This window comes from Mauremys mutica, chromosome 6 (genome assembly GCF_020497125.1).
Source record: "Mauremys mutica isolate MM-2020 ecotype Southern chromosome 6, ASM2049712v1, whole genome shotgun sequence".
In the NCBI taxonomy this organism is placed as follows: domain Eukaryota; kingdom Metazoa; phylum Chordata; order Testudines; family Geoemydidae; genus Mauremys; species Mauremys mutica.
The window spans coordinates 48,618,025-48,645,291 of record NC_059077.1 but is presented as its reverse complement, the minus strand read 5'-3'; the positions used below and the strand labels follow the sequence as shown (position 1 = coordinate 48,645,291).

The 27,267-nt window shown below is 40.9% G+C and overlaps 1 protein-coding gene across 2 annotated transcripts in view; it reads right to left on the bottom strand.

Annotated features, from left to right (window-relative positions):
• The window catches only part of RASGRF2 (Ras protein specific guanine nucleotide releasing factor 2), a 197,314-nt gene that overhangs the window by 72,109 nt on the left and 97,938 nt on the right, over positions 1-27,267 (bottom strand). Inside the window, exons 13-18 of one of the 2 annotated variants that reach the window (XM_045022488.1) lie at positions 21,802-21,884; positions 19,950-20,198; positions 19,284-19,675; positions 3,268-3,396; positions 1,501-1,590; positions 1,280-1,282 (exon numbers count right to left, since the gene is read on the bottom strand). In XM_045022488.1, the coding sequence (XP_044878423.1) occupies positions 1,280-1,282; positions 1,501-1,590; positions 3,268-3,396; positions 19,284-19,675; positions 19,950-20,198; positions 21,802-21,884 (946 nt within the window). The remainder of the gene's footprint in view (positions 1-1,279; positions 1,283-1,500; positions 1,591-3,267; positions 3,397-19,283; positions 19,676-19,949; positions 20,199-21,801; positions 21,885-27,267) is intronic. The other variant, XM_045022489.1, reaches the window with a different exon arrangement.

Here is a 27,267-nt window from a genome sequence, read left to right as displayed (position 1 = left end):
TTACACATAAAGTTGACTCAAGGGTTTAGGCTTTGCTTTCAAAGTTTTCAAACTCTGGAAGTCTAATGTACTTGCTCACCTCGTGACAGAAACCTCGAGTCTCCTACTCTTTCCCTACAGATTCCCTGATTCACTCTTTTCTTGTCAGTTTTGCTGCAATACCTTTTCTTTAAAAAAGAAAACAACTGGTCCTCTTTTGGAACTGAAGTAAACACCACAAAATAGTATTTAATTAGATTAACACAAGCAAAGTATTTTCTTCTTTCCAATATACAGAATCTGAATAATATGAAATGCCCACATTTTATTGTATGCTTTTACATTTTACTTTCTTATCTTTTCTTTATGTGCTTTTATAACACAGAGCCAAAACTAACAAATCTATATTTGTTTCAAGTCAATTGGCTGTATGGGGAGCTTTAGCTATAATTGTTTTTAGTGTGATGTGTTTGTATTTTGAGAACAATTTTTCTACATGTTGGGATTATTTTTTTTAAAGTATATTCCTTTGACAAGCACAAATGTAGGATCTGGTTCTGAGAGGCAGAGAACTCTTGTATTTCCAAAGAACTTGCTGGTGTCCAGCATCTCTCTATATCAGGCTCATAATGATCGTGAAACTGAATATAGACAAATTATGGTCTTCCAAAATCACAAAAGGAGATTACACCGTGATAATGTAGAGAAGCCAATCAATGTTCATCACATAAATTAATTTAGTGTGAAGTGTGTTCTGTCTTCAGGGTGTGAGGACTTTGAACAAATAACTCCGATCAAACAAACCATCACAACTTTACACGATAGTACCTCATCAAAAGCTTACTGCAATCGGTGGAAACAATGTCACTGATTTCAATGGGCTTTGTATTATTGCTTTTAAGCCCAGGATTTCAAAGTGGTTTACAAACAGTATATGTCACCACTCTGCAAAGGAAGCAGATATTACTTTACAGCTGCATAAACCACAAAACTTAGACAAACTCGCTCTTGGTTACACCAGCGTTTATCCCGAGTAACTGCATTGATTTCAGTGGAGCAACTCTGGATTTATGCTAACGTTATGAAGTGTAAAATTTAGTTCAGAGAAGGTAAGTGATATGCCCAAGGGCACAAAGTAAGACAACAGTGAATTCTAGGAGCCCTGAATTTCAATATCTCATCTAATCACTAGACCAAAGAGTCCTTCTTGGGGAATCTACAGACCTACATACAGTCAGTCAATTAGTTAGACAAATAAATCCTACACACGGGGATGGAAAACTATATCTGTTCCATCCACCTTCTTCCATACTGTCAAGCGTATCTAGTATGTCCTGATCATCTATAGATCCCAATGGAATCTCTATTCAGAATGGAAGCCTGATTATTCCAGGGAATGAAATACCCAGGAGATTAAAGGAACAAACCAGTGACTATTTAAAAACTTGGATGAACATGCTTGTAGGACAGTTTTACCTTTTGAGACCCATCTAGATTTTTCTTGCACTAAATTGTTCTCACCTGGTGGACTCCCATGCCCTGCTGCAGCTGTAGCAATAGCAAATGCAGAAGCAGGAGAAACAGAACAGTGGCTGTTGTCAGCAGTCTGTACTGTAAGGAACAGACAAAGAAAGGTCAACAACTTGTATTTGGTTCTTACTTTTTTTTTAAAAGTATATCAACGTTCATATTCTCCACTCCCCCAGCACACACAGTAAAGAGTTTCAGAGTAGCAGCCGTGTTAGTCTGTATCCGCAAAAAAAAACAGGAGTACTTGTGGCACCTTAAAGACTAACAAATTTATTTTAGCATGAGCTTTCGTGAGCTAAAGCTCACTTCTTCGGATGCATAGAATGGAACACACAGACAGGAGATATTTATACATATCATAAATATGTATACATTTATACATAAATATCTCCTGTCTGTGTGTTCCATTCTATGCATCCGAAGAAGTGAGCTTTAGCTCACGAAAGCTCATGCTAAAATAAATTTGTTAGTCTTTAAGGTGCCACAAGTACTCCTGTTTTTTTTTACAGTAAAGAGTGAATATACAATACTTTTTTTCATGAGCATGCCTACTTATGTGCATATTTTATGTTCTCAGTGAATGAAAAGGGATTCTGTATTAGAGGCAAAATATTAAAAATATATTTATCATTTGATTTTTATCAACAGATCACAATAATAAATAATACTTTTTAACAAAGTGGATGATGGTGCCAATGTGAAGAAAAAAGATTAACCAAACAAAAATGAAAGTTATGATACAACTGCTTTAAAAATAATGGTGCTAAAGTAATTGAAGTATGGTTAATTTACTTCTCAATCGCATCATTTTCAATAGCCAGCCCAAGCAAAGTAAAAATTGATATTATTTTGAACAAGATTTAAGATTTCCCCCTGGTTGTTAACTAAAATTAGCAGAGCTTTGCAAAACATACTGGTATCACTTTGCAAGACGTTTTGTGAACATCTCCTCTGATTTCCATTCAAATGATTTTGCTTTGCATTTCCAGAGTTTTCAAACCAAAAATTCTGACACACAACCATAAACCATGCCAATAAGTAAAGTTTGGTGTTGGCTTAAAATTACTATGAAATATTTTCATAAATTATTAGTGATTACTGGGGAGGATTATATTTGTGGTATTTTTTTTCTCCCAAACATGAAATAGTTGGTTTACAGTCTAGATTTCAAGAAAGGGCAACATTTTAAATATTTATAGATACAGCAAGTAGTTCTGTTAGTAATTTGAAAGAGCTATGTGAGAGCTATTAGAAGATCCACCTCTTGCTTTTCCTCTTCAGTTGAGCGATTTACTCAGTACTGGAATGAATAATCTGATACCATCTGTAAATGTTCAGTGCCACACATGGAGGAACAGACACAGTCGTTTCCCATTAACTGTAATGGGAGTTGTGCATCTAATCATCACATATGGTACCCAAAATGTGCCTCCATAATAGCTCCTGCAAATCTGTTAAGGTCTTGAGAATTCATGTAAGAATAGGATTGAGTCAATATTATTCCTGAACTAAGGTACATCCTGTTCCAGATATTACAGATCATTTCAGCACTTCCTAACTCCCAGTATGCTTTTCATTCTCTTGTTATTAATATGCCAATTAACTAGAATACTCTTATTCACATTTTGCTGGCTTTTTTACATCTGAGAAATAAGCAGAGACACAAACTAACCACACTATTTAGAAAATAATCTTTGTAGCAGATTAAAAAGGAATTGGAAATACATAACAGTGTTCTTCCAAGGCAATGTTTCTTACCTCCTGGCTGACGGTAGCGGAGATGTCGTGGAGTTGAGGGGGATCGACATGGGGAAAGCTCAGGTGTCTCAACAGTCGAGGTGCTTTCAGGAATTGTCCTGTCCACTGACACAGATTCTAGAACTGCTGCTTTAAAACACCACAAATGTTAGTACAGAGGTCACTCTGTTAGTACAGTGGTCACCATTATTTCCATAATTTACAGTCCATTAAATGTGTAAACTTTATTTTCAAATATCAAGAGATCTAAACAACAGTGAAACAGCTTTAAGATATGAAGCTATTTCCTTCCATTTTTCAGTGAAAAAGTCTCTTTTTAAGCACACAGTTTGTACATAAAGTGGCTCATTTCTGAGAGATGATTGGAATGTATGGAAGAAGCTTGTGTCTCGACACTCCAAGTTTATGAAAAGCACAGAGACTAGCCAGGTTATTAATGGATCAAACATACAAAGATATACCATAATCCTAATAATATGCATGTAGAGCCCGATGCTTCCCTCTGTGAAGTCATTATACATTTTGTTTCAGTGATGGTAGTAAGATCAGGTCCATTATATAAGAAGTACATTATACCATATTTACAATTTAAACTTATTTAAGCTCCATTTAACAAGTATGAAAGTTAAAATTTAGTTTTTTCTATATTTTGCTTTATGGTATTCCTTCTGTAAGCTGACAGTGCAACTTCTTTGAGGAAGGCTCAGCAACAGTATTCCTCTGGATAGAGGTAAAGAACTTGGAAAATACCAGGCAACTTCACAGGTACCAATGACATAACTGTAACAGTCCATAAATAAAAGTTAATTAAAACCAAGTGCTAAAGTCTCATTTTTAAAAACAGCCCCTGTCATGATTTTGCATGTCCTTAAGCAGACTATCCAGGGGAACATAAGCTGATATGGATAGTGTGAGAAAAATATCTTTAGTAAGTCATTATATATAAAATCACAAAACTGCCTAGTAATACAGAACTGAACAGCACTGCAGAGCTCATTACTCCATTGAGTAAATTAATGTCCATAATGATAAGCTGGCAGAATGATGTGTGCCCACACAAAAAATAAAATATCTACACATCTACAAATAACGCTTCTCTATTGTATTCTACAACAGACTTGGAAAAACTGCTACTCTTACAACACAAGCAGTGTACTATATGTTTTAAAATGAAATTGTCTACACCAGTAGGCAGATGTGCAGAAAAAGCATTTGGACAGTGGAGAAAATTTCTCTTTAGATGATAAATGGACCATACTCAAGAAGAAATAAAAAACAGCATTGACTTGGAAATTGAATGTGTACAGCCAAATTGGATTCATATTAAGTCTGCTTCTTGGAATCTTAGCAGATGAGTAATGAAGCCAATTGATCCTAGATAACTACTTATCACTTGTTAATGGTCTCTTTCTTACGCAGAAAACTTTTGTTAAGGAAATAACAGGCTAGTACTTTGTATTCCTACCACTGCCACCACCCTAAGGGTGGGTATTTTTTATTCCATTTCCTTACACTTTCCAGACCTATGACAAAATGACTCTCTCTCTGGTGAAGAGTGCTAGATACAGTTTCCTCCAAAATCTACCAGTACAAGTCCTTCAGTTGTCTGGCTCCCAAATCCATAGGTGTTGCAAGCATTGCAAAAACAGCAATTTAACAGATTTAAAATTTTTATTAAAGCTAATGTTAAAAATATTATATAATACATAGGTTGAGAAAAGTGTGTCTGTACATCTGGGTATAGTGCTTAGATTTTCCACAAATACAAATTTTGTTTTGAAAGTTGTAAGTGCATAATCAGCAATAATCAAAATTTAGGTGAATGAATTTAAGAATACAGTTTAGATATTTAGGTACATTAGATGCATTCGGGTACATTACTCATGAAAAAAGTTGTACAGAGAGTTGGCGGCAGAAAGCAAAATATGTCAACAAGTGAAGATTGTCCCTGAGTAATTGAGAATTTAGGATAGGTTGTCCATTTAGAAAAAAAAACATTCCATCAGGAAAGTATGTGAGTTACTTTTCCAACTACACTTCTCATCAGCACTCCAGCTCATCCCTCCTGGTATTGCCGATATCCAGTGATGTGTTCGATGTAAATGTCCCTCGTCCACCTGACAGCATCTGACACCAAGAGTTGCTGCATCTGCCAAGTGTAGTGTTGACCGACTCTACATTTTCTCAGCACTTGCTTGTTACTGGGGTCCCATGTGCCCAGGGCTCCGATGATCAGCGTGTGAGTTTGGACTTCGTAGCCCCTAGCTCTCAGGGTGTCGGTCAGAGAGGTGTATTTCTCCACCTTTTGAAATCGGGCGTTGTGGAAAGCCGGGGTCCTGTTTTCAAAGTGCACTGTGACGTCCACCATGATGATCTTCTTCCAGTCCTCGTTAGTGATGACGATGTCCAGTCACAGTTGGCTGTCAGTTCCGGGGATGGTGGAGTTCACAGCTACCTTCCCCACAGATGGCGAGATGGCTCTGACTAGGCGATCTTGGATGGCGTTGTGTCGCAGCTGCCAGGCTCTGGAATGGGGCTTGCAGCTACACAAGACATGGGGTAGTGTTTTGGTGGCACAGCTGCACTTCCTGGATCACTTGTCCCGATTCCCACAGTGGATGACTCTATTCAGTGGGACACAGTTGAGCCGGGCTTGGTGGATGAACTTCCATTTGTCAAATTGGGTGAAGCTGCCCCTGGAGAGGAAGTGGTTGCTGGCATCCCACTTGCATATCACCTCGAAGGCCTTGCCCTGGTCTGGCTTCCACTTCAGGTTTTCAACTATTTACAGCAGATGGCATCCTTCAGGGTCCTCTCCAGCTTGGTTCTGGCTCTCGGAATGATGATGTATTTATGTGATGTTTTCTCGATTTCTAAATGTTAATATGCTGCCTGTATAGCACTCCCAGTACCTATGGTCTGGGGAATTCCTGTGTAATGGGGTGATTTGTCCCATGGCTGGAGAGCTTGAGGCTAAACGAACCATGATTACAGGACAAGACACATTTGAGTAGAATCAAGTGATCCCAGAATAAAAAGAGCAAGAAGGTGCAGCAACAGGGAAGGTGGCAAGATGAGGAAACTGAAGCTAAGTCTGCAGATAGACTGCTGGGAACAAGAAGACTCCTGCAGGGCCCTTTGTCAGCAGGGGAAAAGTGCACAATGCAGGAGAAAGCTCTCCAGGCAGGGAGGCCTGGGAGTAGGGTGACCAGGCAGAAAGTGTGAAAAATTGGAAGTGGGGGGGGTAATAGGCACCTATATAAGATGAAGCCCCAAATATTGGGACTGTCCCTATAAAATTGGGACATCTGGTCATCTTACCTGGGAGAGATCCTGCATAAGAAGCAGGCAAGAGACTGACAGACAGACGCTCAAGAAGGAGGGGGATGTGCCCAGCTGAAACTGGGGTGAAAGCTGAATGAGTCTGTGTTTTGTTTTGAAAGACTTTGTACTGGACTACTGGGAAAAAATGAATGAGGCTTGGGGCACCTGAGGACTAAGTAAGTGGGATCCCGTCTGGGATTTGTTTGAAGTGCTTTGTGAATTGTGTGTTTTTGAAGGACGCCTGAAGAGACAGGTCAGCCTGACAGGCAGGGTGCAGCACAGCAACATCTGTCCATGAAAGGTGCTCAACAGGCAATCAGAGGCTACACTGCTACACTCTGCAATGTCTCATTTTTTGGCATTAGATAAGAATAACCCATACTTTACTATTAATGTGTAGAGTATAATAGGAATAATATATTTATCCATCTAGGACAGCAGCTATTTTGTGTATAGTTCATTCTACACTTGTGTCAGATTCTGCAATCCCAATGAGGCTACCCTGGTATAAGAGAGAAGAATGTGGTCAACTGTATATAATAAATACTATATTTATGTATTCTAAGAGTATGTTGTGATGATACAAATCTTCCACATTATGTAATCCATGTTAATGTCCAGCCTATAAAGTATGTAAATAGAACTCTACAAAGATTTCAATTGAGAATTGAACAATGATGATCTAATATAATTCCTAACAATGATTTAGTAACAAAATCTAATTAAAGAATGAGCTAAAACATTGGCTGACATATACTACTACACTGCTGAGGTGTGAAATTGGTATTAAGGGACTTAATTGTTTGAGAGAGTTCTCTCTGATGTGAGATACAGGAAATGTATACACTAAACAATATACAAAATGGAATAGACTGCAACCATTCAACTTTAATATAGAACCCAGGCTACTCATATCAAGAACCTGCATTCTACATGGACAGAACCCACTGTAGAATTCCACAGAATGCTAATTAGCAACAAAGATTCCTTATCCTCTACGGCTTCTGATGTCTGAGATTCTGTGCCTCATTTTGGCTGGGAATCTTTCCAGAACCATTTTTATTTTAAAAGCTGCAGAGTAGACCTTAAATCTAAGGCCTGGTCTACAGTACAAACTTAGGTCAACATAAGCCACATTAAGTCGATCTAAAAATGTATGTGTCTACACTACTGAGTCCTTTCTGCTGACCTAAGTGGCCTGTAAAGTTGACTTCTGTACTCCATGTCTGCAAGAGGCGTAGCGCTTGATTCAACATCCACAGGTCGACATGGGAATAGTGTAATTTGAATGAATTGGCCTCCAGGAGGTGTCCCACAGTGCTCCACTGTGACTGCTCTGGAGAGCACTTTGAACTCTACTGCACATCAGCCAGGTACACAGGAATCAACCACTTTCCTGTTAAAGCCCTGGGAACTTTGGAATTTTCATTTCCTGTTTCATCAGCATGGAGAGCTTGCCAGCATAACTGCTCATGGAGACTCAAGGCCAAAACTATGCTCCAGCATGGAGTACATAGGATGTGGTGGATCTTCTTGCTGTGTGGGAAGAAGAATCTGTGCAGGAAGAGCTCTGATCCAGCAGAAGAAATGCTGACATCTATGCCAATATCGCACGGGGCATGGAGGAGAAGGGCTATACCAGGAACATGCAGCAGTGCCGCATGAAAATAAAGGAGCTGCGGCAAGCGTACCAGAAGACAAAAGCAGTGAACAGTCATTCTGGTTCTGCCCCAAAGACATGTCGCTTTTATGAGGAGCTGCATGCAATTCTTGGCAGCGATCCCACCACTACTCCAAAATGCTCCATAGATACCTCCCAGAAGCCCCAGGCAACCTCAAGCAATAATGAGGAGGACATTGTTGATGAGGAAGAGCAGGAGGCAGAGCCGGCTTTAGGCCAATTCCCCCAATTCCCCCGAATCGGGCCCCGCACCTAAGAGGGCTCCGTGCCCTAAAGAAGAGTGCCTAATTTTTTCATTTTTACTCACCCAGCGGCGGTCTGGGTCTTTGGCAGCACTTCGGCGGCAGGTCCTACAGTCGCTCTGGGTCTTGGGCGGCATTTTGGCTGTGGGTCCTTCAGTGCCGCGGAAGACCCGGAGCGAGTGAAGGACGTGCTGCCGAAGACCCGGACCATTGCCGGGTATTCGAATTGGGCCCTGCACTTCCTAAAGCCGGCCCGAGGAGGAGGAGGAGGAGAATGGGAGGCAGGCAAGTGGAGATCCATGCTCCCCAACAGCCAAGAACTATTTAAACCTGGAGCCCATCCCTTCACAGGACCAGTTGGCAATGGAGCGTGATGCCAGGGAAGGCACCTCTGGTGAGTACACATTTCCAATCAGACTGGACATGCTATGATTTTTTATGTTTAATCTGAACAAAAAACAAAAAAGTAGGTGTAGTGGGTATCAGTGCAGAGGTGCTCTCCAAAAAAGGCTGTTTATGTGCACAGGGATAGCCTGGGAATCCTCCATGGAGATCTGTAGGAAGCTTTCATGGAGGTATTCTGCAATCCTTTGCAGATGGTTTCTAGGATGGGCTGCCTTATTTCATCCACCCCACTAGGACACTTTCCTGCACCACTCCAGTATTAACTCTGTTGGCATCATTGCAGCACACAACATAACAGGTCTGTATCAGATGCTTGCAACATCTGCTCCCTTCCACCTCTGTTACCCTCAGGAGAGTGATATTGCATAGGGTCACCTAGGGGAAACGGGAGAAGTTTTTCAATGCTGGCCCTTAAACCGCAAACAATTCAACAAGTAATATGACCCATTTGGTGAAATCTGGATCACACAACCAAATTTTCCCAAACATGCCATGGTTGTGGTTGGAAGGGATCACTGTGAATTGCAAGCAGCATTGAAAAAAAAAGGGGGGACGGGGTGGCGGCTTCCTGTTTGTCTCCCTTCCTCCCCTCCCAAACCCGGTGTCGCTTTTGTAAAAAATAAACTATACGGGGGGGAGGGGAACACGGGCTTTACACTGGTACCTGTCCTCAAGCACCATCCAGGTTGCTAGGGTAAAGGGGGCTTTTCTCAAGTTCCAACCTGTGATCCCAAGGATGTCTTCACAAAAGCAGCAGCACAAGACCTCTCGCCCATGCCTCATGGCCTTACTCACCACAGCTGGAGCAGCAAATCGACTCTTGCAATAGCCAGCAGTTGTGATTACGTTGTGTCTTGCAGTGAAGTGTATTGAGGGTTGGTTTTTTTTATAAAAAAAATTAACCTTGCACCAGAAACAATGTATGCACTATTAATGTTACCCTTGTGCTTTGCATTCCTTGCATCTGAAACCTTGTCCATTGGTGCATTCTCCACACTGGGACAGTGTCTTTCCCAGACAAGAAGGTGGAAAAAGAAGATTCATGAGGACATGTTCAATGAGTTAATGCGCACCTCTGAGAGTGACAAGATGGAGCTCAGAACATGGAGGATTACACTGTCTGAGATCCTGGACATGGACAGGGAGGACAGGAGAACATGCAGGGAACAAGAGCATGCCACACAGGAAGAGATGCTGAGGATTATGAAGAAGCAATCAGACACATTGAGGCATCTGGTTGAGGTTCGAGAAAGGCAGATGGATGCTAGATTCCCTCTGCAGCCTATGCTGAACCTGTTGCCATCATGGCCCAGTTCTACATCCTCCTCCCCAAAATGTCATATGGGGTGGGGGGTGAGAATGTTCAGTGTTCTTTGCACTCAACACCAGGGGAGGGTACAAGGACCAGAAGGCGCCCATTCCCACACCTTTGATTGCTATTGCAGTGCATCTGTAAGCAAGCTTTCCTTATTTCTCTCCCCTCCCCAATGTTATCAGCCCTTTTGCCCCAAGTTATCTTACTTTTCTTTGCTCTCTCTGTGCATAATAAAATTTCATGGATTGAGGAGAAAAGGCTTTTTATTCATTCCACACACGGTAGTTGGTGGGGTGGAGTTTATAGGGGAGAAAATGAAATGGAGGGACAGTTTGGTAAGGAACAACACAGATAAGTGTCATTTTACTCTGGCTCATTGCTGAAACTGGTTTTCAAAGCCTCACGGAGATGCAGAGCCCCTTGATGTGCTCTTCTTATTGCCCTGGTGTCTAGCTGCTCAAAACTGGCTACCAGGCAATCTGCCTCAACTCCCCACCCTGGCGGAAACTTTTCTCCCTTTGTTTCACAGATATTATGGTGCACACAGCAGGCAGCAATAACATTATGGATATTGCTTTCACTGCTTTTTAACATCCAAAGGCACATTCCACAACCACATTCTGCACTCGCTCAGCCTATGGTTGAAACAGTCCTTACTGCTGTCCAGCCTGCCAGTGTACGGCTTCATGAGTCATGGGAGCAAGGGGTAGGCTGGGTCTCCCAGGATCATGATTGGTATTTCAAAATCACCAATGGTTATTTTACAGTCTGGAAGGAAAGTCCCTGCTTGCAACTTTCTGAACAGACCACAGTTCCTAAAGATGAGTGCATCATGCACCTTTCCCGACCTTCCCACGTTGATGTCAATGAAATGGCTGAAACCCATCATGGCAAAACCATCCACTATGTCCTGCACATTGCCCAGAGTCACTACCCTTCTTAGCAGAAGTCTGTTAATGGCCCTCTAAACTTGGATCACAACAGATCCCACGGTAGATTTACCAACACCAAATTGATGCCCCACTGACAGGTAGCAGTCCGGCGGTGTAAGCTTCCACAGAGCTGTCGCCACTCGCTTCTCCACTGTCAGAGCAGTTCTCATTTCAGTATTGCTGCACTTCAGGGCTGGAGAAAGCTCTTCACACAGTTCCTGGAAAGTGGCCTTACTCACTCGAAAGTTCTGCAGCCATGCGCATCATCCATAGCTGCATAACAATGTGGTCCCACCAGTCAGTGCTTGTTTTCTGGGCCTGGAAATGGCGCTCGACCATGTCAAGGTGATGCATGACTGTCGCCAGCAACTGAGAATTCCTCCACTCTATGTCTTCCAGTAGGGCTGCTTGCATGGCATCACATTGTTCCATGCGCAGCTCCTGTATTGGCTGTGTAAATACTGCAGGATAAGGTTTGTAATACTCACAACAACAGTGTACAGCTGAGTGCTAAAAGGTGCAAAAAAGGCTTGGTTTGTTTGCCATTGATTTCAGGGAGGGAGGAAAGAAAGGAGGGAGGTAAGTGCAGCATGGGAGGCTAACGCCATGTTCCCATAACCACCCACGCTAATGTTTTCGTCCCATAAGGCACTGAAAGCCCAACCCAAAATTCTACTTGGCTTCATGCACTGTGGGATAGCTACCCACAGTGCAGTTCTCCGTGCGTCGATGCAAGCCCTGCTTGTGAGGATGCACTCTGCCGACACAATGAGCGGAGTGTGGACATGCAAGATCGACTTGCTTAAATTGGAGGCTCGATGGCGACTTACATAAAGTCTTCATAACTTTGTAGTAGATATGGCCTAAACCTTGCTGTACTACACTACCTACCAACAATATTGATTGAGAGCTTATTGTTTATTAATAATTGCTTAATAACCTTCGCCATAGTTGCTAACTTGTCAGTTTAAAAGATTTCATGTTAAACAATATTCTACTTTCTATAATGACAACTCCTTTGGTTAAAACTCCATTACATGTCTCACTAAGGTGTTTATTTCAGTGATCTGTTCAGCAGAGAGAAGAGCAATGATCTGTACAGTCATATTTTTGTTATTTTAGGTCTGGATAATAATTTTTATTGCATCTTCTTTGATTTTGTCTGTTTCCTTTATTATATTGTGAGGAAATAACATAGGGCTAAATTTTGCCTTGAATTATAACATCTGCAAGTAAAGTGTAGACAATGGAGACCCAAGGGCTGTAAGTCAGGGCAAAATTTGGTCTATACGGCATCCTTTTAAGCAAGTTGTGAAACAAAATTATATTACTGTATTATCACGTCTTATATTTAGTTCAACAAAAAATTCAGAAAAGAAATAATTCATTTTGGCCCCAATTCAGTAAAGAACTTAAGCATGTTCTTAACTCCCATTGATTTTAATGGGAGTTAAGCACATGCTTAAGCATTTTTTCTGAAAAGGAATGTTTTCTTAAATCAGGGACTATGTATATAATTCCCCAATTACTGGGGTATCAAGACACCAATATTGAATTTATATAAAATAGGGTAACTGAATTATTTGGTTCAATTAGTAGTTAAATCTATTTCGGGGGGGGAAAGGTTATTTAACAGTACAGTATCTGTTGTTCTTCAAGACATGTTGTGCACATATACATTCCACTGCAGGCATGGGTGTCAGGTGAACCATGGGCTCGGGGAGGCTAGCCCTTGGCCCAGCCTGCTCCTTCTGCCCAGGGCCCTGTCCCTCCTGCCCACTTCCCCCGCCAGAGCACAGAGCCCACCCCATCCAGCCACAAGCCGCTAGAGTGCCTCCAGCCCCAGAGTGCCAGGTGGCAACCCCCCTCCCCTGCAGCCCCGGAGTGCCAGGCGAGCAGCATGCCCCCTCAACCCCAGCCCTGGAGACCCTGACTGCAGGTCGGCCCCCACTAGCCCAAGCCCGGGCCCTGGCCAAGGGGGAAGAATCACAGCAGAGCTGTCACTGGCTGTCCTTTAATCCTTTCAGTGAGGCTACAAAAAGTCTGGGAGATGATCTGAACTACTTTGTGCAGTCCAGGTAAAAGGACAGAGCCTTCCACTCATCCAAAGTATGAAACACCTCTTCAGCTTTGCTAGAACGAGGTTTAAGAAAAAAACATCGGAACATGAATGGTCTCGATTCAAAGGTGGAATGCAGATACAACCTTAGGCATGAACTTAGCGTGTGGGCAAATGAAGCCCTTGTCTTTGTAAAATATCATGAAAGGTGGGTTAGCTGTGAGACCCTCTTCATACAAGTAATTGCTACCAAAAATGCTGTTTTCATCAATATCAATGATAAGGAAGTTGTTGCTAAAGGTTCAGAGGGGGAAACCCATTAAAAAGAGGACACTATAGTCAAGTCCCATGAAGGCACTGGATCAGACAATGGAAAGTACATGTGGATGAGTCCCATTAAAAATCTAGATACAAAGGATGGGAAAAGACAGAAAAACATCTGGTGGTGGATATATCACAGAGATGGAGGCTAAATGGACCCTCACAGAACTGATGGAGAGACCAGATGATTTCAAATGCAGCAGGCAATCTAATTTCTGTACCATTTGGTGACAACTGATAAGATTCAGCCTAGATGGAGAACTTCTCCATTGTGCTACATAAGTGGCTCTGGTGTCCTTTCTGCTGCTCACCAAAATAGCCTGGATATCTTGGAAGCAAACTTTTTCCTCAATGCTCAAACAGAGATCATCCATGCCGTGAGGTGAAGTGATTGTAGGTTTGGGTGCAGTAAGTCACCTCAATCACAGGTAGAGTTATGGAAGGTTGAACTGAGTCAATGCGTTGGCCAGGCTGGCGTTATGAGGATGAAGATTGCCTTGACTCTTTTTAGCTTCCTGATCACCCTCAGATTTAGAGGAATGGCAAGAAATGCATTCAGCAGAAGACTTGACCTGGGAAAAAGGAAAGCATCTGACAAAAGACAAGGGCTGCTATCTGCTCTGCAGCAGAATTTCCTGCATTTATTGTTCAGTTAGTTGCAAAAATATCTATTACTAAATAATCCCACTGATGAAAGATCTGGTGTAGAATGTCCTCATTTATTGGCCACTCATAATGGTCTACAAAGTTTCTGTTGAGTAAATCTGCAATAGCATTCCTCCTCAGGGAAGGTGAAATGCCTTTAGCAAGACATTGTTCTTTATGAAGAACATAGGTGCATATGAAGATCTACAGGTGCATCTTTTCTTGGAATAACTGATTCTTACTCTTACTCCCCCTTGTTCAGATAAAACAAAGTGGTAGTGTTGTTGGTGAGTACTTGAACCACCTGGTTCTTGATGTTGATAATGAACATCTCACATGCTCTCCGAATTGTCTGAACCTCCAATATGTTTATGTGGAACAAAACCTCCTAATGTTTACAAAGTGCCGGAGCCTGAAGTTGACCCAGATGGGGCTCCCAACCATTAGTGGATATTTCTGTTTCCAGCACCCATAGTTGGTTCTGGGTAAAGAATGTGAGCGAAGCCAAAGAGCAAAATTTAAGATGTTTGTACACCAATGCAAGGAGCCTAGGTAACAAAATGGAGGAACTAGAGCTACTGATGCAGGAAGTGAAACCAGCTATTATAGGGATAACAGAAACATGGTGGAATAGTAGACATGACTGGAGTACAGGTATTGAAGGGTATGTGCTGTTTAGGAAAGACGGAAATAAAGGCAAAGGTGGTGGAGTAGCATTGTATATCAATGATGAGGTAGACTGTAAAGAAGTAAGAAGTGATGGAATGGATAAGACAGAGTCTGTCTGGGCAAAAATCACATTGGGGAAGAAAGCTATTAAAGCCTCCCCTGGGATAGTGTTTGGAGTGTGCTATAGACCACTGGGATCCAATTTGGATATGGCTAGAGATCTCTTTAATGTTTTTAATGAAGTAAATACTAATAGGAATTGTGTGATCATGGGAGACTTTAACTTCCCAGATATAGACTGGAGGACAAGTGCTAGTAATAATAATAGGGCTCAGATTTTCCTGGATGCAATAGCTGATGGATTCCTTCACCAAGAAGTTGCTGAACCAACAAGAGGGGATGCCATTTTAGATTTGGTTTTGGTGAGTAGTGATGACCTCATAGAAGAAATGGTTGTAGGGGACAACCTTGGTTCGAGCGATCATGAGCTAATTCAGTTCAAACTAAATGGAAGGATAAACAAAAATAGATCTGTGACTAGGATTTTTTATTTCAAAAGTGCTAACTTTAAAAAATTAAGGAAATTAGTTAGGGAAGTGGATTGGATTGAAGAATTTGTGGATTTAAAAGCAGAGGAGGCCTGGATTTACTTCAAGTCAAGGTTGCAGAAACTATCAGAAGCCTGCATCCCAAGAAAGGGGAAAAAACTCATAGGCAGGAGTTGTAGACCAAGCTGTATGAGCAAGCATCTCAGAGAGGCGATTAAGAAAAAGCAGAAAGCATACAAGGAGTGGAAGATGGGAGGGATCAGCAAGGAAAGCTACCTTATTGAGGTCAGAACATGTAGGGATAAAGTGAGAAAGGCCAAAAGCCATGTAGAGTTGGACCTTGCAAAGGGAATTAAAACCAATAGTAAAAGGTTCTATAGCCATATAAATAAGAAGAAAACAAAGAAAGAAGAAGTGGGACCGCTAAACACTGAGGATGGAGTGGAGGTTAAGGATAATTTAGGCATGGTCCAATATCTAAACAAATACTTTGCCTCAGTCTTTAATGAGGCTAATGAGGAGCTTAGGATAATGGTAGGATGACAAATAGGAATGAGGATATGGCAGTAGATATTACCACATCCGAGGTAGAAGCCAAACTCAAACAGTTTATTGGGACTAAATCAGGAGGCCCAGATAATCTTCATGCAAGAATATGAAAGGAACTGGCACATGAAATTGCAAGCCCATTAGCAAGAATTTTTAATGAATCTGTAAACTCAGGGGTTGTACCGTATGACTGGAGAATTGCTAACGTAGTTCCTATTTTTAAGAGAGGGAAAAAAAGGAATCAGGGTAACTACAGGCCTGTTAGTTTGACATCTGTAGTATGCAAGGTCTTGCAAGAAAAACTGAAGGAGGTAGTTAAGGACATTGAGATCAGTGGTAATTGGGACAAAATACTATATGGTTTTACAAAAGGTAGATTGTGCCAAACCAACCTGATCTCCTCCTTTGAGAAGGTAACAGATTTTTTAGACAAAGGAAACAGTGGATCTAATTTACCTCGATTTCAGTAAGGCGTTTGAGATCGTTCCACATGGGGAATTATTAGCTAAATTGGAAAAGATGGGGCTCAATATGAAAATTGAAAGGTGGATAACGAACTGGTTAAAGGGGAGACTACAACGGGTCATACTGAAAGGTGAACTATCATGCTGAAAGGAGGTTTCTAGGATCGGTTTTGGGACCAATCTTATTTAATCTTTTTATTACTGACCTTGGCACAAAAAGTGGGAATGTGCTAATAAAGTTTGCAGATGACATGAAGCTGGGAGATACTGCCAATACAAATTGGGACTGGGATATCCTACAGGAAGATCTGGATGACCTTGTAAACTGGAGTAATAGTACTAAGATGAAATGTAATAGTGAAAAGTGCAAGGTCATGCATTTAGGGATTAATAACAAGATTTTTTTGTTATAAACTGGGGACGCATCACTTAGAAGTAACAGTGAAGGAGAAGGACCTCGGACTATTGGTTGATCCAGGATGACTATGAGTCGCCAATGTGATATGGCCGTGAAAAAAGCTAATGAGGTCTTGGGATGCATCAGGCGAGGTATTTCCATTACAGATAAGGAGTAGCATTATACAAGGCACTGGTGAGACCTCATCTGGAATACTGTGTGCAGTTCTGGTCTCCCATGTTTAAGAAGGATGAATTCAAACTGGAACAGGTACAGAGAAGGGCTACTAGGATATCCGAGGAATGGAAAACCTGTCTTATGAAAGGAGGCTCAAAGACCTTGGCTTGTTCAGCCTAACCAAAAGAAGGCTGAGGGGAGATGTGATTGCTCTCCATAAATATATCAGAGGGATAAATACCGGGGAGGGAGAGGAATTATTTAATCTCATTACCAATGTGGACACAAGAACAAATGGATATAAACTGGCCATCAGGAAGTCTAGACTTGAAATTAGACGAAGATTTCTAACCATCATGGGAGTAGCAAAGAATCCTGTGGCACCTTATAGACTAACAGACGTTTTGCAGCATGAGCTTTCGTGGGTGAATACCCACTTCGTCGGATGCAAGCAGTGCCACTTGCATCCGAAGAAGTGGGTATTCACCCACGAAAGCTCATGCTGCAAAACGTCTGTTAGTCTATAAGGTGCCACAGGATTCTTTGCTGCTTCTACAGAACCAGACTAACATGGCTACCCCTCTGATACTTGACATCAGGGGAGTGACGTTCTGGAATAGCCTTCCAAGGGGAGCAGTGGAGGCAAAAGACATATCTGGCTTAACGACTAAGCTTGATAAATTTATGGAGGGGATGGTATGCTAGCCTAATTTTGGCAATTAATTGATCTTTAACTATTAGCGGTAAATATGCCAAATGGCCTGTGATGGGACACTAGATAGGGTGGGATCTGAATTACTATAGAGAATTCTTTCTTGGGTGTCTGGCTGGTGAGTCTTGACCACATGCTCAGGGTTTCGCTGATCGTCATATTTGGGGTCAGGAAGGAATTTCCCTCCAGGGCAGATTGGCAGAGGGTTTTCACCTTCCTCTGCAGCATGGGGCATGGGTCACTTGCTGGAGGATTCGCTGTACCTTGAAGTCTTTAAACCACCAGTTGAGGACTTCAATAGCTCAGACATAGGTCAGGGGTTTGTTACAGGAGTGGGTGGGTGAGATTCTGTGGCCTGCGTTGTGCAAGAGGTCCGACTAGAAGATCATAAAGGTCCCCTCTGACCTTAAAGTCTATAAGTCTATGAGTCTGTAGGGAGTAACACTGGTTTCATGGCTCATTACAACCATCTGTAACATATACCTGCCTGCTAACCTTCAGTGGCCTATTTCAAACCACTTTTGCATAACAATCTAACTCATATTGCCCACTCCATCTCAAGTGATCTCCTACAACATGTGTTACCCTTTATCCTTAACTGTCATAACTTGTACTCAGATAAGACTCTCTGATTTCTTTTGCCAGACTTAAAGAACTGTATAGATCGAAAGCTTGTCTCTTCCTCTATCAGAAGTTGGTCCAATAAAGAGTATCACCTTACTTATCTCATCTCTCTTAAACTATACTAGAACTAACATTAAAGTGAACTATAACTATATACAATAAGAGAAACTCGTTCTTAAAGCTGGCTAACAGAAGCTCAAGACCTATGCAAAGCTTCAACTCCCGCTACAGGCAATAAGAAGAAACTGAGAAGAAGGCAGTGGCTATGCCCCTTTTTATGCCCTAGGCTCTGCATATGAGGCCAACACGTGCACTGCCTAGTGGTAATTCTGGCAAACGTCTCTGACTTGAGTGCACTAGGTGCACATATACCTGCAGTGGAAAATATATGTGCACAAACACTCAAAGCAGAGCTAACCTTATCATGCAGACTTGTCAAAGTAGATGAGTTCTTTACATTGCTCAGAACCCTTCTTTTTTAAGTGAATACTTTACAAGTTGTATCAGAAAGGGAGCACATCTTACAACATTTACTTCAAGAAGGTACAAGGGAATGTTCCATTAACTAATTTCTGTTCCCTTTGGCACACAGGATAGTTGAAGTCTTTCCCCTCAATCCCATTTACTCTTCTCCCTGTTCTTTGAAGGGCCATTGTTGGTGTGTTCCATTCTGCCACATTGCTATTCCTATGGGTGAAACCAGATGCAAAAACAGTGGAGCATTGGGAATTTGAACAAAACATCTACTAAAACATCTACTAAAATAAGGATATGAGCACTTGATTACTGAAAAATGTTTTCCATGGTCAAAAAGGAACTGCTTTACTAAGCAGTGGGAAACATTTACTGTAGCCCAGATACTGGGTTGCAGTCATCTGCTAAGTGTTCAGTTTATATTGGTGACTACTATATTTGCCAGTATAATACTCAATATACTGCAGTTACATAATACCTCTTCTAATGCTTCTTCTTAGCTTGTTACACAGATCAATGCGAGGATTCTCTAAATTCTCTTCTATGGATCCAGGACTTTGTTCGGGGGAAGAGGGGCCCTTGCTGAGGTCCAGTGGTACTTTGCTAGCAGTGGGTGGTGGGGATGTGGCTGGGCTGTAAGTTGAGGTAGGACTGCTGGCAACAGAGGAAGTAGAGAGATCTAAAGCCCCTATTCTTGAGTTCAGTGGTGAATTAGTCAATGAGAGTTTTCTGGTTTTGACAGGTGAGGAAGTTCTAGAGAGTGACAATGGGGGAGGAGATGAGAATTTGCGACAAAGATGTGGTGACTTCCCATCAGCCAGGTGTTCTCCTCTGTTGTTTTGACTGGTAGCAAAAAACAATTCCAAAGACCTATGAGTAAGACACAAAAGAAGCAAAACTAATATTAGTGAGTACAAACAGATTTAATGAAAAACATTCACAAATGTGCTCTGTGTGAACAACATATTTATATTATTTGCTCCTGAAGGCCAGGGCATAAAACTAAAATATATTTATACATCATGTATTGTTAAAAAAAAAAAAAGGTCCATTCCCCCAATCCACCCCTACCTCTGATTATTTACATGGTGGGAAAGGACCATTCTAACAATAATCTCATGACAGAAGAAGAAAGAGAGTTTACCTGACTGGAATGGAAGTGAAAGGCCTTTTGTATATATCTGAGAGTTTCTCCAGTACAACAGTTGCAGAAGTAAATATGCGGTAAGTATGCAGGAAAGTATTAAGAAAATCAATACTAAGAAAGCGCAAGTCTGTTAATCTCTCCAAGAGGCGTTCCACACTTGCATAACGAATTTGGGGCACTTTGCAGGAATTTAATGTTTTGCTGAAGCAGATATCAATGTCATCTCTATGAAGACGAGCATCAGATCTACATAATAAATTATAAGAACAAGTTTCAAAAAAGTAGATTCTTTACTGTCCTGTAAATATATAATTTCTAATGCACCCATCACCATAGATTCAATTCAGCTATACTGTATTTTCAAGGTTTCTAACATTACAGGAAAATATGTAAGCTAAAAAATGCTTTCATTAAATTTCATTTGCAGGAGAGCGGAGTAGACTAAGCTGAGTGTTCCTTTAAAAACATTGACTGATCTTTTCTGCAGCACTTTTGGTTCTCTTAGGACCCACAGTCAAGATATTCCACCTAACTTCCTCCCTGCATTAAATGGAAAACACTATTTTTCTTTGTTAGGCTTTTACTGAAATGGCAGAGAAATTGTTTGATTCATCAAGTGAAGACATTTGAAACAATAACACACTTTAAAAATCAGTACACTTGCAAAGTCAAATAGAGAGAAGACAAAATCTCTGAAACATGATATTGACCTCAGGTATGTTGGTATTATCCTATCAGGCTTGTTCAGAATGTGAGTTCTTTGGGATGGGGACTATGTCATTCTTTATTTTTCATAAAGTGCTGAGCACACTGTCAACACTAAATAGGTAATAGTAATGTTTGTATTGCAGAATCATTAAATAAAATCAAAATAAGAAAAAAGTCAATTATTTCTAGACAATAAAGAAAAAGTATCAGACCTAATATTGATCCTCCTGATATGTACCAAAGAGAGAGACCCATATGCTCTCCTTTGCATACATTAAGGTGCAGAAAGGGAGAGCAACGTTGATATAAGGTGCTACCGAGAGACCTGTTGGTACAATGTAGGCCCAGAAGGAGGAATGACTCAGTGGCAATCAAAGTCACAAAGGACTACTGGTATTCTGTTCTATTTCTTAACATTTATAGTGGATAAAGGTAAATAATGTACATGTGAAAGAGTAAGGGAACTCAGAGGTACTCCTATGTTCAGTACTTGATTTTGAAATCAAGTACTGAAAATTGCTACCTACAAATAAAAGTGGCATTTCTAGGAAAAATAAACGATGAAAAGAGAGCGCTGGGGGAGGGGGACAAGCGGGAAGTGTATTTCTAATTAATGATGTTACCTTGATGCGACCAGTTAAATTTATGGCATCTCAAAGATGGGCACAGCAAGGAAAAGAAAAATTTTAGCTGCTATAATGAAGTACTTTGACAAACTGTACCTGTTTGTACTTGCCTAAATTTTGCATACATTTTAAAATGTAATTAATAAAATCATGAGCAGTATCACAGAGAATAAATATTCCCGGTATGATAATACTTCAAAGCTAACAATTTTACATTTATTCATCTGAAGGAACAAGAATGCACACAACTACAGAAATACTTGAAAGTTAGAGCTTTTCTGAATACTAGTCTGCACTGTCAATCCCAAGTCTGAAAAAATCATGAGTCAGGTCCCCCCGAAAATCATGAGCTTTTAAAATGGTATATATTTTGGGATGTAGGATTAATCCCATTCAACAAAACTGTACAAAAGGTTACATTTCAAAGTTTCAATCTGTCCATCATGTTAAGCTTTCAATAATAAAAAAAAAACCCACCCTACATTATTCCCCTGTAAAAAATTTGTTGCACTTACTTGATCATATGTGGCACAGTGACTTTAGAGTTTTCTTCAAACACTATGGTCATTAAACCATTGCATCTTATATTGTCAACACACTGTGAAAATGAAAGTCAAGAATCATTAAAATGAAAACAATGTAAAAAGAATATAGTTTCACATTTTCCTTCGTCGCTGTAATCCTAAAACATTGTGGTCAGAGGGTGTGAACAGATAGCTAAAATAGATTTTTTAAAAATAAATAAAGCTAACAACAATAAAGAAAAAACTACAATTGACAGGATTCTCCAGTCTGCCCTGACAAGTTCACTTTGCACCACTGATGCATTAAAGTCAATGGATCTGCGCCAAAGTACACAAACTGATGAACTGGTCAACACAGTTTGATAAGCTAAAACTGTTTTTAAACTGCAAATGAAGTTGCTTTGATTCAACAAGATTAAAACACCTCCAACGTACCCTGTGGTATTTTTAAGATCAATAAACCTAGGTGTATTGCGAGGAAATTAGAAAGATTTATAGACATGCTTGGCAAGATCCTCAGCCCTGCTCTGATCCCTTTATGCTCAGTAAGAGGCCCAGAATGATGTAAACAGGCTCTATAAGCCCTAGATCCAGCCACGGGCAAATTTCCCCAGTGCAGGCACTAAGAAAGACAGCTGTTATGGCTGTCTTCTAAAGACTCCCTTGCAAGTCCTAGCACAAAGGGTGTGCTGGGATTGGGGCTCGGGGCAGGAAGGATATGACTGGGGTGGAGTTGCAGCACATAGCACTGCAGAAATTCTGGGCACTGCTGCAACCCAAAGAGTAGTCCAGAGAAGCTGCTGTAATTTAGACCCTAGGGCTGTCTAAATTATGCAGCCCAGGATCAGGAGGACTCAAAGGTGGCTTAAAGCCAGCATACCCCACTTCCCTCTGGGCTTCCTCTCTAAGAGATGCAGCACAGAATCTCACTCACAGAGTATAATTTCTGAGGTTCCCTTAAGCCAAAGATAAATGACAAACTTTGTAGAGATTTCTTAAAGAAACATTAAGGTCTGCAGCTAGTGCCTGTCCCTTATAACATCTGCAAGTCTATCCATCACCACAGACTTTAAAAGGTTTGGGCATAGACATTACAGGGCTGATGAAATGTCCACGGAAGTCAATGGAGACATTCCCACTGGATTAGGCTTGCAATGACTACTAACTATAAGGTCCACGTGGACCTCCTGTTTTTATGATGCTTTCTAATTTTATTCATCTAGTGCCATAAGTATATATATATTACTCCTTCATGGTAATATATATTGAACTGAATGGAAGCACAATGAATGTAAGTACTGGCTTTGAAACATCTTATAACAAATGGCCTGTGTTATGCAGGAGGTCAGACTAGATGATAATAATGGCATTATCTGGCCTTAAAATCTATTAATACCAAATCCACATATGTATAAACTGCATTATTTCTATATTAGTTTTTTGTTGTGATTTGAAAAGTTCATCTACAGGGTATAATCCAGTCAACGTTTTGGTACTAGTTTTATCAAATGGGTTATTCAAAATACAAAAATACAATATATTTAATGGAAGTAACCATTTTTTTCCTGTCCAGATTAGCATGAGTTGGGAGCGTTGCAGCAGCTGCCTTTTTAGCTCCTGGGGTGAAAGTGCCTCATGCAATTCATCCATGGCCCCTCTAGCCAATTAAGGAGTGGTATTGACAGTCTCCACAGGTAGACACGTCCAGTCCTTAGCTAAAAAGATGACAGCTGTGATGTAGGCAGTGCCGGCTTTACAGGTGGGCAACGTGGGCGACCGCCCAGGGTGCCATGGTCAAGAGGCAAGGAGCAGGGCAGGCTTGGGGCGCAAGGTCACAGAAGGGCATTTGAGGCAATGGTGGGGGGAAAGGCAGTGGGGGCCAGGGGCAATGGGGGGAAGCCTGGGGAGGCAGCAGGGGCCAGGGCAATGGGGAGATGATGGGGAGGTAGCAGGGAGGCAGGGGCAATGGGGGGAGCCTGGGGAGGCAGCAGGGGGCCAGGAGCAATGGGGGGAGCCCAGGAAGGCAGTAGGCACCAGGGGCACAAAAACACAAATTCGCCCAGGGCACCATTTTTCCTAAGCCTGGTCCTGGATATATGACCATAAGGCAAGAGGTTCAGTAGTTAAAACAAGGAAAAGGGCAGTATTCCTCAGCACTAACAAAGATGCAGGCGGAAATAGCACGTTTTAACATGGCATATTTTTCATGAGAAGAATTTGTTTCATAAAACGTTGTACAAAATTAATTTCTCTGTGATTACTACACTACCTATGATCACTGGGAACCAGGTAAGGAAAAAACACAAGCAGAACTTGAATAACAAACTGAAACAAATAATCTTATGCCACTTGCATGTAAAAAATATACAGTAAATTGATATGCTACTAACTTTAAGGGTAAAATCCTGGCACATTGAAGTCATTGGGAGACTTTCCATTGACTTTAATGGGATCAAGATTTCATGCTAAGTATTTTACCAAAATCCTGAACAAATCACTAGCCTCCAATTCTGATTTTACATTCACAGATTTCATAATACTAGAATACTCAAGGAGCTAACAGAGGAGGTATCTGAGCCTCTAGCTATTATCTTTGGAAAATCATGGAAGACAGGAGAGATTCCAGAAGACTGGAAAAGGGCACACATAGTGCCCATCCACAAAAAGGGAAATAAAAACAACCCAGGAAACTACAGACCAGTTAGTTTAACTTCCGTGCCAGGGAAGATAATGGAGCAAGTAATTAAGGAAATCATCTGCAAACACTTAGAAGGTGGTAAGGTGATAGGGAATAGCCAGCATGGATTTGTAAAGAACAAATCATGTCAAACCAATCTGATAGCTTTCTTTGATAGGATAACGAGTCTTGTGGATAAGGGAGAATCGGTGGATGTGGTATACCTAGACTTTAGTAAGGCATCTGATACGGTCTCGCATTATCGATAAACTAGGCAAATACAATTGAGATGGGGCTACTATAAGGTGGGTGCATAACTGGCTGGATAACCACACTCAGAGAGTAGTTATTAATGGTTCCCAATCCTGCTGGAAAGATATAACAAGTGGGGTTCCGCAGGGGTCTGTTTTGGGACCAGCTCTGTTCAATATCTTCATCAACGACTTAGATATTGGCATAGAAAGTACGGTTATTAAGTTTGCAGATGATACCATACTGGGAGGGATTGCAACTGCTTTGGAGGATAGGGTCAAAATTCAAAATGATCTGGACAAATTGGAGAAATGGTCTGAGGTAAACAGGATGAAGTTTAATAAAGACAAATGCAAAGTGCTCCACTTAGGAAGGAACAATCAGTTTCACACATACAGAATGGGAAGAGACTGTCTAGGAAGGAGTATGGCAGAAAGGGATCTAGGGGTTATAGTGGACCACAAGCTAAATATGAGTCAACAGTGTGATGCTGTTGCAAAAAAAGCAAACGTGATTCTGGGATGCATTAACAGGTGTGTTGTGAGCAAGACACAAGAAGTCATTCTTCCGCTCTACTCTTGCTGATCAGGCCTCAGCTAGAGTATTGTGTCCAGTTCTGGACACCGCATTTCAAGAAAGATGTGGAGAAATTGGGGAGGGTCCAGAGAAGAGCAACAAGAATGATTAAAGGTCTAGAGAACATGAGCTATGAAGGAAGGCTGAAAGAATTGGGTTTGTTTAGTTTGGAAAAGAGAAGACTGAGAGGGGACATGATAGCAGTTTTCAGGTATCTAAAAGGGTGTCATAAGGAGGTGGGAGAAAACTTGTTCATCTTAGCCTCTAAGTAAAGAACAAGAAGCAATGGGCTTAAACTGCAGCAAGGGAGGTTTAGGTTGGACATTAGGAAAAAGTTCCTAACTGTCAGGGTGGTTAAACATTGGAATAAACTGCCTAGGGAGGTTGTAGAATCTCCATCTCTGGAGATATTTAAGAGTAGGTTCGATAAATGTCTATCAGCAATGGTCTAGACAGTATTTGGTCCTGCCATGAGGGCAGGGGACTGGACTCGATGACCTCTCGAGGTCCCTTCCAGTCCTAGAGTCTATGAATCTATGAATCTATAATTGTATTCTTGTAATGGCTCTAAAGTCAAAAGTCAATGATGACACTGTCAGATTAAGATGAATATGTACGAATTCAGAAGTGATGTTTTTTTCCCATTACAGTAATAAAACTCAGTACAAATTTGGGACATAATTCTGTCCTAGTTTCACCAGTCAGTGCAGTTAATCCAAATTTATCCTGAGGTAATAGCTGAATTCGTCCCTTTATGTCAAATTCTGCTAGCTTTACTCACTTGATTCCCTTCAATGGGACTCATATAAGCAAGGCAAGCTCAGTATAGTACTAAAGCACACTGTCAATTATAAATCGCCATTTCCTCATTGTTGCAACAGGTGCTTTGCTTTCTGCAAGTTCTAGTATCACCAACACATTTTCATCAAAGCCCAAGTCCAATCAGAACTAGAACTTTCTAAGTTTTTCTACTCCTAGAATCGGGAACCTCCATTTCATTTCACCCTTTATCTGTGATGGACCACATCCTACTATTAATTTATTATTGTTATTATTATAAATTATTATTTAGGAAGGACATTTGTTATATAAAGCTTGGCAGTGATGGTTATGTATAGTTACAATTGTCATAGTCTTAGACTTTGCCCTTCTAGCAAAAATTTGCAAGATGTCTTTGGGCATTCTCTTGAGATACATAAAAATGTAGGGAAAAGTCTCGGAATGTTTACTTCAGCACAAAGGCAAAGCAGAGAAGAATAAGCTATATTCAAACTCTTTCTCTTCCTGAGAATACAGAAGTTGGGAAAGACCCATCAGTTAAATAAGCTCTTTAACTCCACAAAAAGAAGTCTGAAAACAAATTAATGGATCTCATTATTTCCACATAGGCACAAACTGGGTACAACAAGATTTTAAATATTACAGTTGTTGCTCTTTCAGAGTCTTGGTAGCCTGGGTTCACCGCCCAGACTGTTAAAACAGGACAGGAGAGGGCAATGCTATAAATAAAAAAACCAAGCCTTAAAATACACCGTTGAGAAAAAACACAAAGACACCAATGCTTCAGATCAGTGCTGGCTGAAGTAAAAGGTGAAAATAGATGGCTAAGAGTTTTCACCACAAATACTGTATGTGAAAGTTATTTAATGATGCAAAGAATTTGGAACAGTTGTTGATGTGGAAGGAGTGAATTTTTCTTCCTGATTCTGTGATTCCTAAGACATATAATTGCTAATTTTTTGCTCAGTAACTTGTCCATGGCAACAGTAGAGTGGATAACTATATAACAATCATAGCAATGGCATTTGCCAACAGCTCATTTCCTCATATTTGCTCTTCATTCTCAATACATTTTGATTTTCTTTATTTGTTGATACTGGAAGGTCATCCAATCACTAAGAGAAAAGTCAAATTCAGGGTCTAAATTTAAAGTTGTGTGTGTGCATTTGCAC